Source organism: Notolepis coatsorum (assembly GCF_963971535.1).
Source record: "Notolepis coatsorum genome assembly, chromosome: 20".
NCBI classification, from domain to species: Eukaryota; Metazoa; Chordata; class Actinopteri; order Aulopiformes; family Paralepididae; genus Notolepis; species Notolepis coatsorum.
In genome coordinates, this window is record NC_140184.1 from 30,121,682 (window position 1) to 30,140,297 (window position 18,616).

General features: G+C 42.9%; 1 protein-coding gene across 1 annotated transcript; it reads left to right on the top strand.

Annotated features, from left to right (window-relative positions):
- Window positions 1–1,827: 1,827 nt before the first annotated feature.
- cUnh15orf48 (chromosome Un C15orf48 homolog) lies at window positions 1,828–12,761 on the top strand (the record flags this gene model as incomplete). Its single annotated transcript, XM_084337283.1, has 4 exons — window positions 1,828–1,925; window positions 2,127–2,215; window positions 2,446–2,506; window positions 12,693–12,761. Exons 1-4 carry the CDS (start codon window positions 1,887–1,889, stop codon window positions 12,759–12,761), a joined length of 258 nt encoding a protein of 85 aa, XP_084193409.1. The 5' UTR covers window positions 1,828–1,886.
- Between the last annotated feature and the right edge of the window lie 5,855 nt (window positions 12,762–18,616).

An 18,616-nucleotide genomic window follows, 5' to 3' on the forward strand; every position in this document is an offset into this window, starting at 1 on the left:
CATAATAGGAATATTTTTGCTCCACGCTCATCGCCCAACGGCCCGAGGAGACTGGGGTAAGTTTCAGCGTTTTTTTTTACCGTGTTCGATACAAACTGCTCTAATGATCATATCACCCACACTAGATGAATCATCTAACGTTGGCCACGGAATTATAAACGACCCCCCCCCCCCCCATCCGGTCAACATCAGATGATAAGTAGTAACTTCTAGAAGCACATCCATTTGAAATTTTTTATCTTGCGCCGATCGCTACCAAACTGTATTTGATCATCAATATAATGCATTTAGGGCTATAAATCACGTTCTGCAGAATGCTGCAGAAAACGATAAAAACATTTATACTTTAGACCGTATTTTAGTATGAATATGTGAATGAAAAAGTATAACGTTGCTACATCCTGAACGATAGATAATTGACGTTGAATGGGCCATAGTAATGTCAATTTAGCAATACAATTTAAAAAGTTATAGCCCTGCAAAGAAGGGGAACTTCTCCATAGACAAATAGAGCTGGCAGAGGATGGTATAAGGATGTACATAAGCCTGGCAAAGAAAGTGTTAAATAGAATACTTTTCTATAGGCTTGCCGTGGTAGTCAGTGATTCTGGTGTCATTCTGTGTTCAGGCATCCAGAGTAAATTAATTGCCTACTGCCCCTTTAACAATTTATAGGCTTGGTAAGTTTCACTTTCCCTTCTAGAGAGGATTTAACTGCACGAGACTAAATACTAGAGAACAGATGACATTACAACAATGGCAGAGGATTATTTGGATTTAACTGGAGATGATCAGTCCGAAAAAGTATGTTTCTTTTTTTTATTTTTTCAGCGTGAGTCCAATGTTGTTGTTGTTTGTTGGCGACGTGTGTGTGTGTGTCGGCGATGCACGGCGTGTGTGTGTGTGTGTGTGTGTTGGCGATGCACGGCGTGTGTGTGTGTTGGCGCAGAGATCTGTCTGATGAAAAAAACTGCTTCAATCATAGTAACGTGCTGCATTTTTTGGCAGTAACGGTAACAGTGTTATTAAGATTGGAAGAGTAATCCGTTAGATTACTCGTTACTGAAAAAACGAATGCCGTTAGTAACGCCGTTATTTATAACGCCGTTATTCCCATCACTGGATTTGGGAATCTCAAATACAAATCGGGATTGGAATAAAAAAGGCATTTATATTAAACAATACAGAATATACAGCACTTCTTGGTCTGTAGAGTAAGCACTTATTCCCTCCCCCCTGAACATTTATGGAGATGTATGGGCCTTTTAAGTCAGTGATAAAAGTGTCTTTCAAGGATAAGTGAGCTCCTGCACTGATTATTATAGTTCAATATTCAATATTTGATCACCAAAAAAGCATAAAAAGGGCCCCCAAAAATCGGGCTTGCGCGCTACACGCGCTCGGTTATAACACACATAGGTATAGTGCCCTTTTCAGCCTTTGAGCACCTGCCCCTCTAAAGTCCTCTGCACGTCCCTGGTGTGGTTGTGGTGGTGTTGATGAGAACCGTTAGACGGCAAAAGTGTAAATACGTCACGCTGTGAACGGCTGTAATTGAATATGACCACAAGGGGGCGTTGGCTACGTAGAAAAAAGTTTATTCAATTTCAATCTAATGTGGAATTGGTCTCTGGTAGATTTCGATTGAGGAAATGGTATCTGACTACGTGCTTTTCAACTCGTATCACCTCTGGTAGCTTACATCTACCAGGCTGATATGATGCTGCATTCAGAAACATCTTGCACAACAGGTGACCTGCCATATGCAGCTGTACGTCATCATCATCTGTTGTCTCAGCTAGTCTCAACTATAAAGGAAAAGCTGGGAATATTTATTATTTATAGAAAACTGAATTAGTATATCTGAGAATAATAATTGAAAAATAATGTCTGGCTTTATCAAACTGCTGAGAAAGAGGAAGGGGGTAAGTGCATTTTGCTGGATTATATTTTTTGTAAAATTTAATTATATTACTACATTTAGCATAAATGTAATTATTTGTATTCTTTAAAGACTTAATACAAATATATATTTATTTTTATCATTAGTCTATATTAGATCCGAGTGTATTTACCAAAGGATCAAATAACCTGCAGAATCCTAATCACTTGTGTCGTGTCCCCAGTTGATCCCTCTGATAGGGTTTGTGGGGTTTGCTGCTGCAGGTGCCGTCTCGGCTTCCATATTCTTCCTCTTCACTAAAACAGATGTCATGTGAGACTTTATAGTATATTTTATTGTGTTAATGAAAGAAAATATGTGTTTTTTTTACTCTGAAGCACTGGAAATGGCATTTAATATGAAGAAAATTGCCTTTTTTTGTATTTATTTTATCTGAATCGTTTATCTGAAGTTCTAAACGACATAAACACGTATGACGTGCAATTTTCTATGCTTGATTAGGGGGATAATATGCATGATCATTATTCTTTTTTTCTTTCTAGTTTGAATAAGACCAGTAACCCAGAACCCTGGGAGAGAATAGATCCATCGAAACCCCAGAAGGTAATAAACACAGCGTATGTGTCTGTATGTCTGTTATTCAGTATGTAAAAGTACTTTTTGGGGGGGGGGGGGGGCTGAGGTATGCATATGAAGAAGGGCGAAGCTCCATACCAGTTAAAGCCTGAATCATTGTTTTTAACCATACCAATGTGGGGTATTCATTCATTCAGAAAAAATATATAACACATCCTCCGTTTCTTGGTGCTGAGCCAAACTGTAAAAACAGTCATACATAAAACAAAGCGGGGCTCACAACTCACTTGTTGTTCCAATGTGTTTTAATTGACAAAAAGGCAGTTTGCTGGAAGAAGACCGGAAAGGTCGGTCGAAACGTCGTATCTACTGCCTTTTTGTCAATTAAAACACCTTGGAACAACAAGTGAGTTGCGAGCCCCGCTTTGTTTTATGTATATTCATTCATTCACATCAATGGAATGTTCTAATCATAACCCATTGTTAATCCGTTCCGAATATAGATATTTTTTACTTCACTCTTGTGTCTAGTGTTAGTCATTGTATCAAGAGCCCAATCAATCAGCTACAGAATGAAAACATATCTCCATTCCTAGCCTATTTTTTCTTTTTCGTGGGGCTTCCTATTTGTTTACATTTGGATCATTGATTTGGGCCTTTACGACTTAACCTGATGAATATCGCCACGGACTGAGACATTGTTAAAAGCCCACAGTATAAGTATGTGTTGCACTTATGGTGTCATTCAGTAAGCCAATTTAATTGGTATTGATATGGACGCAAGACTGGACTCTGCTAGAGCAACTTCTGAAATCTGCTGAGTCACACAGAGACCAACTCTGTAGCAGGTCCATCACCATGAAATCTGCTGAGTCACACAGAGACCAACTCTGTAGCAGGTCCATCACCATGAAATCTGCTGAGTCACAGAGACCAACTCTGTAGCAGGTCCATCACCATGAAATCTGCCGAGTCACACAGAGACCAACTCTGTAGCAGGTCCATCACCATGAAATCTGCCAAGTCACACAGAGACCAACTCTGTAGCAGGTCCATCACCATGAAATCTGCTGAGTCACACAGAGACCAACTCTGTAGCAGGTCCATCACCATGAAATCTGCCGAGTCACACAGAGACCAACTCTGTAGCAGGTCCATCACCATGAAATCTGCTGAGTCACACAGAGACCAACTCTGTAGCAGGTCCATCACCACCATGATATCTGCTGAGTCACACAGTGACCAACTCTGTAGCAGGTCCATCACCATGAAATCTGCTGAGTCACACAGAGACCAACTCTGTAGCAGGTCCATCACCACCATGAAATCTGCTGAGTCACACAGTGACCAACTCTGTAGCAGGTCCATCACCATGAAATCTGCTGAGTCACACAGATACCAACTCTGTAGCAGGTCCATCACCACCATGAAATCTGCTGAGTCACACAGAGACCAACTCTGTAGCAGGTCCATCACCATGAAATCTGCTGAGTCACACAGATACCAACTCTGTAGCAGGTCCATCACCACCATGAAATCTGCTGAGTCACACAGAGACCAACTCTGTAGCAGGTCCATCACCACCATGAAATCTGCTGAGTCACACAGAGACCAACTCTGTAGCAGGTCCATCACCATGAAATCTGCTGAGTCACACAGAGACCAACTCTGTAGCAGGTCCATCACCACCATGAAATCTGCTGAGTCACACAGAGACCAACTCTGTAGCAGGTCCATCACCATGAAATCTGCTGAGTCACACAGAGACCAACTCTGTAGCAGGTCCATCACCATGATATCTGGCCATTGATTTTGATGACGCCATGGTTTGTTGTGGTGAAGCAGCATTCAGTTATAGATGTATTTCCTGTCAGTTATTGTATTAGCCAACATTGCAACAGGAAATAAAAGCAGGTCCTTTTATAATGTCATTGTTGTCACTTTGAAACAGTCTATAATGCTACACATAGTTGGAACAAAGATCTGGAAGATTTGAGATCTGCCCCAACTCTGGCTACTTTCAAAAATAATGTTATGTTCACCTTTCCCTTTAGTTGGAATTTTAACAACTGCTCATAATTGCACACTTGACTGTTGATTGCACTTTGACTTGTATTACTTTTTATGCTCTTTCCTTTTTATCTCATGTAAGGTACTTTGAATAGACCTATCTCAAACTCCACCGGGGGCTGTGTTCTGAGCCCCCTGCTGTACTCACTCTACACACACGACTGTGTGGCCAAGTTCAGCTCCAACTCCATAGTGAAGTTCGCAGATGACACGGTGGTGGTGGGGCTGATCTCGGACAACGACGAGAAGGCCTACCGGGAGGAGGTTGAGGTACTGGAACGCTGGTGCCAGGACAACAGCCTGCTCCTGAACATTGGCAAAACCAAGGAACTGATCGTGGATTATAGGAGAGGACAGCAGGAGACACACACACCACTGATGATAAACGGGGCTACCGTGGACAGGGTGAGCAGCTTCAAGTACCTGGGGGTCCACATCTCAGAGGACCTGACATGGTCAACACACATAGACACAGTAGTAAAGAAGGCGAAACAGCGTCTCTACCACCTGAGACAGTTAAGGAAGTTCAGAGTATCGGGGAAGATACTCCAGTCCTTCTACTCAGGAGCTGTAGAGAGCATCCTGACCGGAAACATCACTGCCTGGTATGGAAACAGCACGGCACAGGACAAGAAGGCCCTACAGAAAGTGGTGCGCTCAGCCGAGCGTACCACGGGTATTGCACTACCCCCCCTGCAGGTTCTATACAACAAGAGGTGCAAATCCAGAGCCTGCAGGATAATGAAAGACCCTCACCACCCCAATAACAGCCTGTTTCAGCTGCTGAGGTCAGGCAGACGCCTGCGAACCCCAGCTACTAGGACAGAGCGGCTTAGGCTCAGCTTCTTCCCCCAGGCCATCAGAGCCATGAACAATGAACATTGAGTGCTCAGAACATTGAACTGTCCACACACAAGCACACATGAACACACACACGACACGCACACTGTGCACGCTCACACACGAGCAGCCACTTAACACTTTAGCATGAGCGGGCACACACTCATGTTGCACACACGCACACTTATGGCCAAAGGAAAGGACACTTTAAATTAGAATAACAACAGTGTATTGCACTACCAAAGCTAACTAGCATGTCACACATGCTCTGTAAATAACTATGTACAGATACCGAGATGTCACTCCATGTTACCTGCTACCTGTTACTGCACAATGTTGTTTCTTCTTTTGATTCTATTATATGTACCACTGTATTGCACATCGTTGCGGGCAAGACCACCCGCATTTCATTGTATACCTGTATGCCGTGACAATTAAAACTCTTGACTTGACTTGACCCTGAGATAGGTCAGTTGCCTCTGTGTATGAAATGTGCTATGTAAATAACACACCCCTTGCCTTGCTCACTATGAAACAGCTAATGCCTTGACTAAGTGCCATGTTGATACTGTGCTCCCCAAATTCCACCAACATGTTTCTTGCCCCACAAGAGGAGATAAAACACTAGACCATGTTTACACTAGACTAGACCACCTTTCTTTGTTCCTTCTACCCAAGTACACCCCACTCATCAAACATGTGAAGCCCTCAGTTAGAACAGTTAAAATTATGGCCTGAGGGGGCAGACTCTGAACTGCAGCACCGGTTTCAACACACAGACTGGAGTCTGTTTGCCACTGTTACGATCCTGGCTCATGGGCACGCAACCTATGTGCAAACCAACACCAAAACCCCGTGCTCTAACTCAAAATGCTACTATATCAAGGAACTATTAATGTAAATGTAAACTAATGTACTAATGTAAACCCAACGGACACGGACTGGAAGAATGTGACAGCTCTCCCTCTAAGCACCGACTCTGCATGTGTGTTACTAGGGCTGGCTTTAAAGCTCCCAGCAGGTAACCAATCAGCACTAATTGGCTAATTGGCAGCCCTCACCTGCATGCCCCGTGACACAGGAGTAATCAGGCCTGCCTGCACAGTGACACAGGAGTGATCAGCTCCTGGTACATAACACCTCCCCCACCAAACTGGTTGCCCCAGAGGCAACCACCACACAACAACCCAAAAAAATAAAAAATAAAAAACTGTGACCCATTAGTTGTCAGGGCCACTACCACAACAGCGATAGCGGGTCGGCCCCTGTCGAACACGACCACCAACCGCGTTGTATGCTCCCTTTCAACAGGCCCCTCCACCGATACCGATCTGTCAAAAATAGACTGCAAACCAAAATCAACCCGAGAACTGCGCTCAACAGAACAGAACACAGCACAACAAAAACCATAGATCACTGATACCACCACCGCGCCCATATCCATCCCACCTGGCACTGGCAGTTCAGGATACTGCAAACCGTGAACATCCAGAGTAGGATGTACCGCCTCAGGTACAGCTCCAGCGTACCGGGAACATGGCAGTACGACAGTCACAAAAACGTCTGGAACACCATCTAAAATGGCGTCACCCAAAATAACATTGTCCCGATCAAAATCAAAATGGCTGCCACTCAACAGACCAGGTCGCGAAGGCGGCTCCTGCTCCACAGGACACAGGTAACTAGGTTGACCATCACACCTAGTGCATGGCAGAGAATCAGTGTGGACATGTGGATCAATGTCAGAATCATCAACTGACATACTGGGACCATCCCTGCCCACAAGTGAAACATTAGGGACAATAGAGCTACTGTGGGAAGGCTGGCAGCCTAAGTCAGGCTTAGTAGCCTCTCCAAGCCTAAGTCAGGCTTAGTAGCCTCTCCAACTAGAACGGTGTCACATGAAACAACAGCACCTCTCATAGCATCCTTCCCACACTCATCCTCCAATTCGTTCGTGGCCTCAGCCACCGTACAGGCTGGGAAGACCTTGAGACACTGCGCTGCCATATCATCTCCTGTCACATGCTTCTCCGGCACGCATGTCAACTCTGGTTTCACCACCGGGCCTAACACAAAGCCACAATTAAGAGAATCATTATGCAGAGGTACATCCACAGTGTGCTTTCCAAAATTCTCAACAGGTACACATTTTAATTCAACAAAGAATGTGTCACTAAGTGTAATGTCCCAAGTCGAAGTATCAACAACATCACTTTTGTCCTTTGACATTTCCCGTGCCACAGCACACACAGGGAACACTCCTGGATGTTTCTGTGCCAGCTCATTAGGGACCTCAGAAACCACAGGAATGGGAGTTACAACCGGAGTAGCCAACACTTTGTCACCAGCCAAATCATTCCCTAGAATGAAGGAGACCCCCTTTATGGGAATGTGAGAACATACCCCCACAACAACATTGCCTGATACTAAGGGAGAATTGAGCGTGACCTCATGCAAAGGTGCATCCACAAATCCACCCCCAAAGCCCTGAACAACGACACCGGAATGCAAAGAAGAGTTTTCTGAAAACGGCAAACCCCCCTCCAGAATGAGGGACTGAAAAGCACCGGTATCTCTCCAAATTGTTATAGCCTGTTTGGACTCTAGTGCATTAGTCAGGGAAACAAACCCATCCATCATAAACCTTGAGGAACCCTCGAGCTCTTTGTCCACACTTTTGATACTTCCCCCATCACCATCTAACGTTGGCATAGGCGTTCTGCATATGGTTTCTACCAGAGCCACGGTTCTGACATTTTTCTGCTCAAGCACCGGGCACCCAGCAACGATATGACCAGGTTCTTTACAGTAGAAACAGATAATCCCTTCTGGGAATGCACCAGCAGAACCACCCCGCCTAGGAGGTGAAGTTAACTGACCAGCAGACACAGGTTTTGGGAAACGGCCCCCCTGAACAGGACGCCTATCCCCGGACTCAACACGGTAGTCCTCCAAAAACACGGACTTGTGTGTCAACACAAACTCATCAGCGAAGACAGCGGCGTCGCCTATCTTCGATACCTTACGCTCATTTAGATGTGTGGAAACGGTATCAGGAACACATCTTTTAAACTCCTCTAGGAGAATCAACTGCCTAAGCTGCTCTCTTGACTCTGCCTTCTGAGAAGTGCACCACCTGTCAAACAGGTTCTCCTTCTCCCTTCCAAATTCAACATAAGACTGCCCCTCCGACCTGCGATAACCTCTAAAATGCTGACGATAGGCCTCGGGGACCAACTCATAAGCCCTCAATATGGAAGCTTTAACAAGCTCATAATCAGCGCTTTGTTCAAGGGACAGAGCAGTGTAGGCTTCTTGTGCCCTACCAACTAAAACACATTGCAGCAGCAGTGTCCAGGCAGTATCAGGCCACTTCAATGTGGTTGCCACCCGTTCAAAAAGGGGAAAATATCTTTCCACGTCTTTCTCAAAAAATGGAGGCACCATCCTAATATTCCTGCCTACATCAAAACCGGAACGTGACTCTGGATGCAGAGCACCCGCCTGCAAGGCAGCATGCTTATATTCAAGCTCCTTCTGTGCACGCTCGTGCTCCAGCAACATTTGTTTCTCCTTAAACTCACGCTCCTCACGCTTAAACTCACGCTACTCACGCTCACGCTCATGCTCACGCTCCTCTTTCCTCTCTCTCTCCTTAAGCTCACGCTCCTCTCTCCTCTCCTCACGCTCTCACTCTAGCTGCCTTTCCTTAAACTCCAACTCCCTAATCCTCCACTCACCCTCCACACCAGGTAATAGCGGAGACGCGCCAGACGAAGGAGGCTCCTCCACCCTCTCCTCAAGCACCTGCTCTCTAATGAGTAACACCCTTAAAGCACTCAAGGCAGTCGGCTTCAAACGTTTCTCACCTGCATTAAGCTCTACCCTGTAGTGTACAGCAAGTTCTAGAAGTTGTTCTTTGGAAAACTTCTCCAACATGTCATGAGACGGGCGATCAACAAAGTCCCTGATGGAAGCCATCGTCACTGTACCAGCCACCACAAGCTACACACTTTACCTCACAGTCACGAAGAACCACTAACGAACCACGAAGAACCACTAACGAACCACTGAAGAACCACGAAGAACCACTGAAGAACCATGAAGAACCACTGAAGAACCACTGAAGAATGCTAAATGCCAATAATAACAACCAGAAGGGAACGCGGTGGAAATGTGAGCTCTACGGAGCGCACCTTTCTAGGTCGCAAAAATAAATAAAAATAAAACACACCCACCCTAAATAGACGTGTCATACACGCAGGGTGTTAGGTGCTACCAGGTATGCTCACCAAACACTCAAACAAACAAAATAAATCCAACAAACAAATCCAAACAGGTGCGCCTTCTAACCTGATATGACTACATATGCTTCTACGTCTAAACTGCAGTCAAAACCGGCCCACCACATGTCTACCCTAAGAAACACTAAATCAAGCCCTACCACACTACCTGTGTTTTCTGGCCGCCCTAATCTACCTACCCTTAAACTAATGCCCTGTAGACCTAACCATCTTCAACCACACCTGCTACCAGTCAAAGATCATACTTGACCATCCACCCGTCCAGTACATGATACGGTACCAGACAAGCAGATGGTGCTAATCCCTTCCCCGACTGCCCCAGGAGTACGTGGTGCACATGACGCTAACCAACAACCAGAAAATAATGTCCCTATCTACATGTGGTGCCCACTAAACTATATATTTTAACAGCATAAATAGTCACATCAAATTACAAACAAATACGGCATACTCACCTGTTTGACGAAAACGGCTCAAGCCCCCACGTTACACACTATGTAACGAACACCACCCAAACCATAATACCATGACACCCCGTGTAACACAAAAAAAAACCACCAAACAAAGTTCTAGGGGTAAAATATCCCGGACGAGCGCCCAACTGTTACGACCCTGGCTCATGGGCACGCAACCTATGTGCAAACCAACACCAAAACCCCGTGCTCTAACTCAAAATGCTACTATATCAAGGAACTATTAATGTAAATGTAAACTAATGTACTAATGTAAACCCAACGGACACGGACTGGAAGAATGTGACAGCTCTCCCTCTAAGCACCGACTCTGCATGTGTGTTACTAGGGCTGGCTTTAAAGCTCCCAGCAGGTAACCAATCAGCACTAATTGGCTAATTGGCAGCCCTCACCTGCATGCCCCGTGACACAGGAGTAATCAGGCCTGCCTGCACAGTGACACAGGAGTGATCAGCTCCTGGTACATAACAGCCACCCAGTCCACCCTGGACTCCCATACAGACATCAACTCCTACACCTCCTCTGTTGTGGAATACATTAACTCCTACACCTCCTCCGTTGTGGAATACATCAACTCCTACACTCATCAACTCATGCTCACCTGGATGAGAGCAACACCCATGTGAGAACGCTGTTCATCGACTTCAGCTCAGCATTCACCACCATCATCTCCTCCAAACTCAGCTCCAAACTTGGTGACCTGGTGGAAACCAAGGACCTTGACATTAACCTCTTTGTCAGCAACTGGATACTTGACTTCCTAACTAACAGACCCCAGTTTGTTAGGTACCGTTAGACAATCTCACCTCCTCCACCCTCACCCTGAACACCAGCCGGTACCGTTAGACAATCTCACCTCCTCCACCCTCACCCTGAACACCAGCCCCGCACATCTGTGTGCTGAGCCCCCTTCTCTACTCCCTCTTCACCCACGAATGCACTCCTATACATGGTACCAACACCATTGTCAAGTTTGCAGATGACACAACGGTGGTGGTACCAATTTTGTACCCAGTTTAATCTCTTCTACATTGTATATTGTTGTTGCACTGTATAGTACTGCTACATTTGTACTCTGGTCGGATGCCAAACCTCTTTTTATTGTACTCTACTTGTACTGTGTAATGACAATACATTTGAATCTAATCTAATCTATACTCTATAGCAGGGGTCAGCAACCTTTTTGACATGGAGTGCCTGTTTGAAATATAGTTGTAACTAGTGTGCCTCAACAATATTCCATGCATCGTAATATTTCTTTCTCATAATCAGGTTTTTTTAATGATAATTTTTACATTATTACATCATTATTGTTATTGTTATTATTAACAATATTATTTTGATGGTTGTATCAACCCTAAATCTGAGTTGGGGCGGGGGTGCAATGCAGACAAACAGTTTTGCTTTACTGAGCTCCGTTATCTGGGGGCTGTAGTTGGTCACTTTAAGCTGCACACCGGAGCATCTTTTAATCCAGCTGTTTGCTGTTCTCTGATATTTTCTGACATTTCGTTGATGTGTCGCTCGACACTTCAAGCTGACATGGGGATATCTTTTATCCTTGATTTGATTGTCTCTTTGTTTGGCAAGCCTTCAAACAAAACATCTGAGCTACAGAGAAAAGCCTCCTTGATATACTCGATTTACAAAAAATAACCTGTGGGAGGATTTCAACAAGATAAATGCGACAACAGTGCAAAATATTTCACTATAATATTTCAAAGCAAAAACAAAAAAAAGGTATATATATATATATTTTTTTTTAATGCTGCCCCCTGTGCCAATGAAAATGCCCCTGCGTGCCTATGCAGGCATGCGTGCCTAGGGTTGCCTACCCCTGCTCTATAGCATGTGAAACAGTGTTGTCTTTAGAAGTGGTGGCGGAACGCAGCTACTGTCTGACTATAATTATAGAGTGTAGCCAGAGCCTACATTTGATTTATCATTTGAAAGTAAAATTATCTTACAAAGAAGTGAGGGAATGCCACTCTCCTGTGTGTGACACACACACACACACGTACACACACACACATGTACACACACACACACACACACACACACACACACACACACACACACACACACACACACCACTATGTCAAATGGATAACACTTTATTATACAAATTAATGTATGGATTTAGGAATTAATGAGGAACTACAGTATAATATGATAACAAAACACAGGGACAACAATTATTGAACTGATAGCTGACTTTTCAAAGTAAGCAAGTAGTAAATTTAGAGTTCAATAGATAGTTCTTCACTGAATGTGTGAGTGAGAAAGTAGAAGCCATTCTGGAGGAATTTCCCTGCACTGAGACATTCAGGTCAGCGACTGGAGTAACTGGTTCGTCAACGGTTTGATAACATACTGTAGTTCCTCATAAGTTCCTCTGTACTTAATCATTATCACTGTGCCCACTGAATGTTACCGAAATACTTAAGCCCCTTTACAAAGCACTAGACCTACTTACTAATATTTGGTAGTATGTCAAATGTAATGGATGTTTTCATCCTACAGCTCATCACCATCAACCAACAGTGGAAGCCGATAGAGGAGTTGCAGCTGGTGAAGAGTCTGACCAAGTAAAGGCCGGTGTCTCCGTAGCCACATCCAGCCCGACCTCATGCACCCCCACCCCCCACCACCAGTCTAACGGAATCCTTTCTGCACAGACTAGGCGCTTTGATTGATTGATTGATTGATTGAAAACTTTATTAACAGATTGTAGAATGGGTACAATACAGTACAGCTCAATACATACAATTGTTAAGGGGATGCAGACCAGAGAAAGACTTTCGTCTTGTTTACATCAGGGTCCCCCATTTTCAATTCATCATAAAACACACAAAAAGCTTTGATGATCAGTGTGCGGAAATGCTTCTGCCACACTGGTGGGGCCTCACGCAGACTGCTGTATGGTGGCCCCCGCAGCTTAAACCTAACCGTCTGTAGTGTGATAGTAAAGGGTTAACCTTCTGTAGTGTGGTAGTGAAAGGGTTAACCCTTTGTCGTGTGGCAGTGAAAGGGTTAAGGACATCCACTGTAGTCATCTTGGCCCGACAGACAGATTTCACATGCATCCAAGTGATGAAAGCTATTGTGTTGTGGGTTTCCTAGAGCAGTGGTTCTCAAACAGTTTTTGCCAAATAGATACGTAATATAGGTCAGGGACCCTCGTGATTGTGTTCCAGGGACTCCCATCTGAGAAGATATTTGTTGTTAGATGTGATTTAGTCCAGAAACTGTCTTTACTGTAGGTGGGGAGACAACAGAGGAATAGTCATTCTTTTTGTGTTTTATTTTTTTATAATTTTTTAAACAAACATATAAACAAACATGACAACACACGATAAGATATACAAGCATTATTAACAGTGCACATCCAATGAAATCACCATATAGTTAAATGTCTTATACAGGATATACCCCCAATACCTGCTATCTAATACCCTACACACATATGCTCTAGCTCGTACCCCCCCCTCCCGGACCCCCCATTGGATAATCCATCCATTATCCCTCACTCCTAACCAGACACTACCATTATATGCTAGCTTTTATTATCTCCACCACTTCTAACCACATTGTCATTTTGGATTCATTGAGACCCAAAATTCTAGCTGTAGATATTTCTTGATAAATCACATCGAGATATGTAATAATCCAGACCTTTCGGCACATTTTTTCCGGTTGGAACCATCGTGATGCTATCAGCTTTTTAGCCACTGTGATACCCGATAAAACCAATCTCTTTAGCTGTGGATTTACTGCATACTCAAAAACATCATTCAGCAGTAGTACAGAGGGGTGTACAGGTATATTCAGAGTTAAGAGATTTGATAGTTGCTGGGTCACCTCTTTCCAGAATATTTTAACTGGTGGGCAGTCCCAGTACATGTGTGGAATAGTCATTCTATACATTCTCTCATTGGCTTAACCATTTCACTACCACACTACCAAATGGTTAATCCTTTCACTGCCACACTACAGACGGTTAACCTTCTGTAGTGTGGTAGTGAAATGGGTTAACTAAAAGTGTGAAAGTAAACTACTCCCCACTTCTCCGCCTGTAATGTATTCAATGTATGTATTCAATAAATTATTTGAAGGAAGTAATGAAAGTTTTTATTTGCCAAGTACATTTACACATACCAGGGATGTATTATCTGCGTTTCATTTCAAACCTTTATTTGATTCTCGAAGAGACATCAAGGTTTCCCTCATTTTCAATGCTGTCAAGATTACAGGCATATTAAAACAGGTAAAAGAAAGGGGGAAAACACAGATAATAAAGATAAATTAAAAGAAAATCTGTTTAGATAATTAGACATTGAATAAATAGGATAAAAACATGAAGATCAAAATAAAAAACAGTTAAAAACTAAAGCAGGGAGATTTGTGATCATGTTTTTAAATTGTCCATGATCGTGGGGTATTGATTTTTAGTGTGAGTTGAAGATCATTCCAAGAAGCTGAGGCATTAAAACAAAATTCAGTCTGTACTCTGGGGACCTTAAGCATAAGGCAGTCATTTGAGCAGGTCAGATAGGGTCCATACTTTAGTTCCAATCTAGCAACATTTTGATTATGGGAACAATTCCCCGGCAATGGACTTGACGTTAAACAGATACCAATGTTTATTTTGCCTCTCTGCCAGAAAAGACCAACCCACTTTATCATACAGGACGCAGTGGTGACCATATATATCACTAGTAATAAATCTGAGAGCATGTTCTAGTGGAGTGGAAGGAACCCATCCAAACTATTTTAAGAGGAGTGGGCAGCCGCAGTACAGCGCCCTGAATGTTATTGTTGTCATTTTGAAACCGTCTATTATCTGATTTAATAGATGATTTATAGCTGTGGCACTGAAACCTCTCCTTCGTTGAGGAGTTTGGTTGAGGTTATTTAATGTAACACCATAGTTTCATTTTCATGACTATTCAAGCAGGATCTTGAACTATACTGCTGGTAAATACCAGCCTGTCTACAAGTCAGGAGAGTCAGCCAATGCAGGTTATATAGTTAAGCATGGTCTTCATGCTCCAGCTCCCCATTAATGTAATGAGGGCACAACCGCTGTACATGGTATTGACATCACAACATAGAGGTCAACTGAAACTTCACATCTCCATTTTCGAATCTATTCCTTTTACGTAACAGTGTTTTCTCCACTGCAGTTTGTTTTTCTGATGGCAGGCGAGAGTAACACCAAGAGAAAGCTCTAATGTAATTTCCCTCCTCAACAGAGCACTGGGCAAACACACTCACCTGCCCAGTTTATGGCTGTGTGGGAACTCGCTAACCCCACTAATCCCACTGTGTTTGTCCCTGAAAGAAAATCCTTACTGTCCTGGGACCACATCATGTACCCCTTGCTGACCTAGGATAGAATCCTGTCACAAGCTTCTCTCCTGTGTCTCCCCTTCTCTGTTTCCCTCTCAGTCGCCGTACTCTTGAAATAAGAAACCCAACCTTCTCTCCTGTGTTTCACCTTATCTGTCTCCCTCTCAGTCTTCATACTGTCTAAATGAAAAATACTGAGGGGAGTGGGCTCTCTCCCCTCAGCATAATCAAGCATCTAGGTTTGGGTAACATATACGTCTTAGAAACATCATCATCATCAATATGTTGATGTTCAGAGGGGTGTAGGTTATATGACTGAATTCTTATGCACCCATTAGATTGTGTGCAGTTGTAAGGTGGCTAAGGAAGGAAGGAGCGTTGGGAGTGAGGTCTGTGTACGTGACTGGGTCACAGTCATACTCTCACATGTCATCCACCGCCCACATCCTAGTCATGTGACTAAGAAGTACAATAATAGGTTTTTAATTAATTATGCATAGAGGGTTGTATCTTATTTGAATTGCCATAGTGATGAAATTAGTAGTAAAAACAATATTTGTCAAACATCTAGACCCTGTTGAAATCTTGAAATCAGTATCTTATCTCTTTTATGAATTTCTAGTGCAGATATAATTGTAATGCTCCAAAGTGAGGCTGGCCTATCGGGCAGGGTTATTATAGTGTTGTATTTTTCATTAGTTAGTTTCCAGTGACATACTAGTGTTTAAAATGTTTAGTTTTAGCTTAGTTTGTATTAGTTTGAGTTTTTTGTTTATTAATATTGGGGGTATTTGTGAGGGGCAAGACTTAATAAGTTCAGAAACACATCACTTTGTGAAGGCAATTGACTCAGTCATAGACATCCCATTCTCAATAAATATGTGCACCAATACCACCTCAAGCTTGCTGTGTTCACAAGTTGGACCAACTTGTGAAAATTGATTTTATTTTTGTTAGTTCTATAAGTACACAAATTAGTCTTCGAAATACTAATTTGAGTAGTTTAGTAGTTCATTTTAATTTTCTTCTTAGTTTTAGTTTTTAGTTAACTATAATAACCTTGCGATCAGATGGACGCTGTAAAGCCTTGGCTCCCTTCATGCAAATAGAGGTGGTGGCTTGCTGTGGCTATCAGCCTTTAACAGACTAACTCAGTTGCCTGGTAACCAGAACACTCCCAGTATCATTTATACTCTGCTTATCAATGACAAACCCTTCTCTTCTGTTTGAGCAGTGCATTCTTTATGCTTCTAATTACCAGACACTCTTCATGATTTTTTTTTAAAACATTACATAGTGTACTAATTTAAATAAAAAATAAAGAAGAGGACAGCAGGTAAAGCATCCCTCAGATACTGTAGTCACGCCACCTAGTGTTGAGAAAGTAGCACTTTAGTAGCATTTTAATTGTCCATTTTTACATGTAACAAAACACAACACAATACAGTAACAACAATAATACACAAGACATCACAGGACAGTACTATCACAGACACCACAAGACATTTCCTCCAGGGGCGGGGCTAGGGGGTGGCTACTGGGGCATTGAACTTGGGGGAGCAAAGGTATGCTCTCTGTCCTAAATCCGCCCCTGATTTCCTCCCCCACCCAAGGTCCCCATGACCCCTCAGGACCAACATCCTGACCCCGCTGGCCGCTTCGCCGCTAGATCATGGCCTTTACCTTCTCGGCTGCTGAGGCCCATAGTTCAATGTTGGATTTCCCAACTCCAATCACCCGAGCAGCGGAGATCTCCATGTAAATGACATCCAAAAGTGTCAAAGACCAATTGGTCGTTGTGAGTTTCTCAGGTTGTTTCCACCTCATGGCTATCAATTTCTTGGCTGCTGTAACGCCCACGAGAATGATATTTTTTTTTACTGTGTGAAGGCCGGCAGTAGTGATATATCATTTTAAGAGCAGTGTTGCTGCTGCAAGTGGCATTGTCAGGTTACATATGTTTGAAAGTTTAGTTGTTATAGATTTCCAAAAGCGAGCCACCGGTGGGCATTCCCAAAACATGTGCATATAAGTGCCAGTGGCCCTCAGAGCGCACAAAGTGCACAGAGAGTCAGCCACCAACCCCATAATGCACAGTTTCCTAGGTGTGAGATACGTCCTATGAATATAATTTAAATGTATTTTCTGGTGATAGGGTTATGGGTAGCCAATGTGACATTAGTCCAGAGATATCATCCCAGTCAAACTCAGGGTCTAATTCTGGGATGTCCTCTCGCCAAACTATATCTAATGTTAGGTTTTTATATGTGGATTTGACTAAGAGTGTATAGAAATCTGAAACAAAACCCCCTGAGGTTTTAATCTAGATGGAAACATAGATGGAACCTGTTTTTTCTTAATCCTTGAAGTGTCTATTTTAAGATTTTAACAGGTAACAGGTTGAAATAATGTCCCATGGGGTTTATTTTTAACCCTTTATCCCGAACAAAACCTGAAAAAGAAGAAAAAGAAAACAGCATGTTTGATGTTAACAAGATATAGAGACAAATTAAAACATTTCCCCAAACAATATTGACCCAAGGAATTCAGTAAAATAGTTATTTTTAAGATTCAAACACATTTTGATTCTATTTCAGGACAAGAAAATGCAAAAAAAGCTGAAAATGTTTAGATCACATCTCTATTTTCCCACTTTACTCAAATGTAGTCCATCAGATGAGATCAATTTGAGGTTAATATTGGAAATACAATGTTAATAAAGATTGTATCATGCTGTTATGCCCTAAATATTGTAGATTTTGTGTAAACAATGCCAAAAGTGGAAGACTAATGTGAAAAGACTAATTCATCCAAATTAACACATTTTCCTATACAATTTGAAATGCAGTGAAATATGTTTTGGGTTCAAACAAAGTACTATTACAGTACATCTTCTCTGTTGGCACAACATTAAAACCTAAACTACTAATCATCATCATCAAAGAGATCGTCAAAGTCTATCTCTCCAATCTCCATCACACTTGTACTCTCCATCCTCCTCATCCACTTTATGTTTTGCATAGCCTGCCTCCTTATTAAGAGCTTCTTGCTCTTCTGACTCCACTTTCTGGGCCAGTACCTCAACAAGAGAAGGA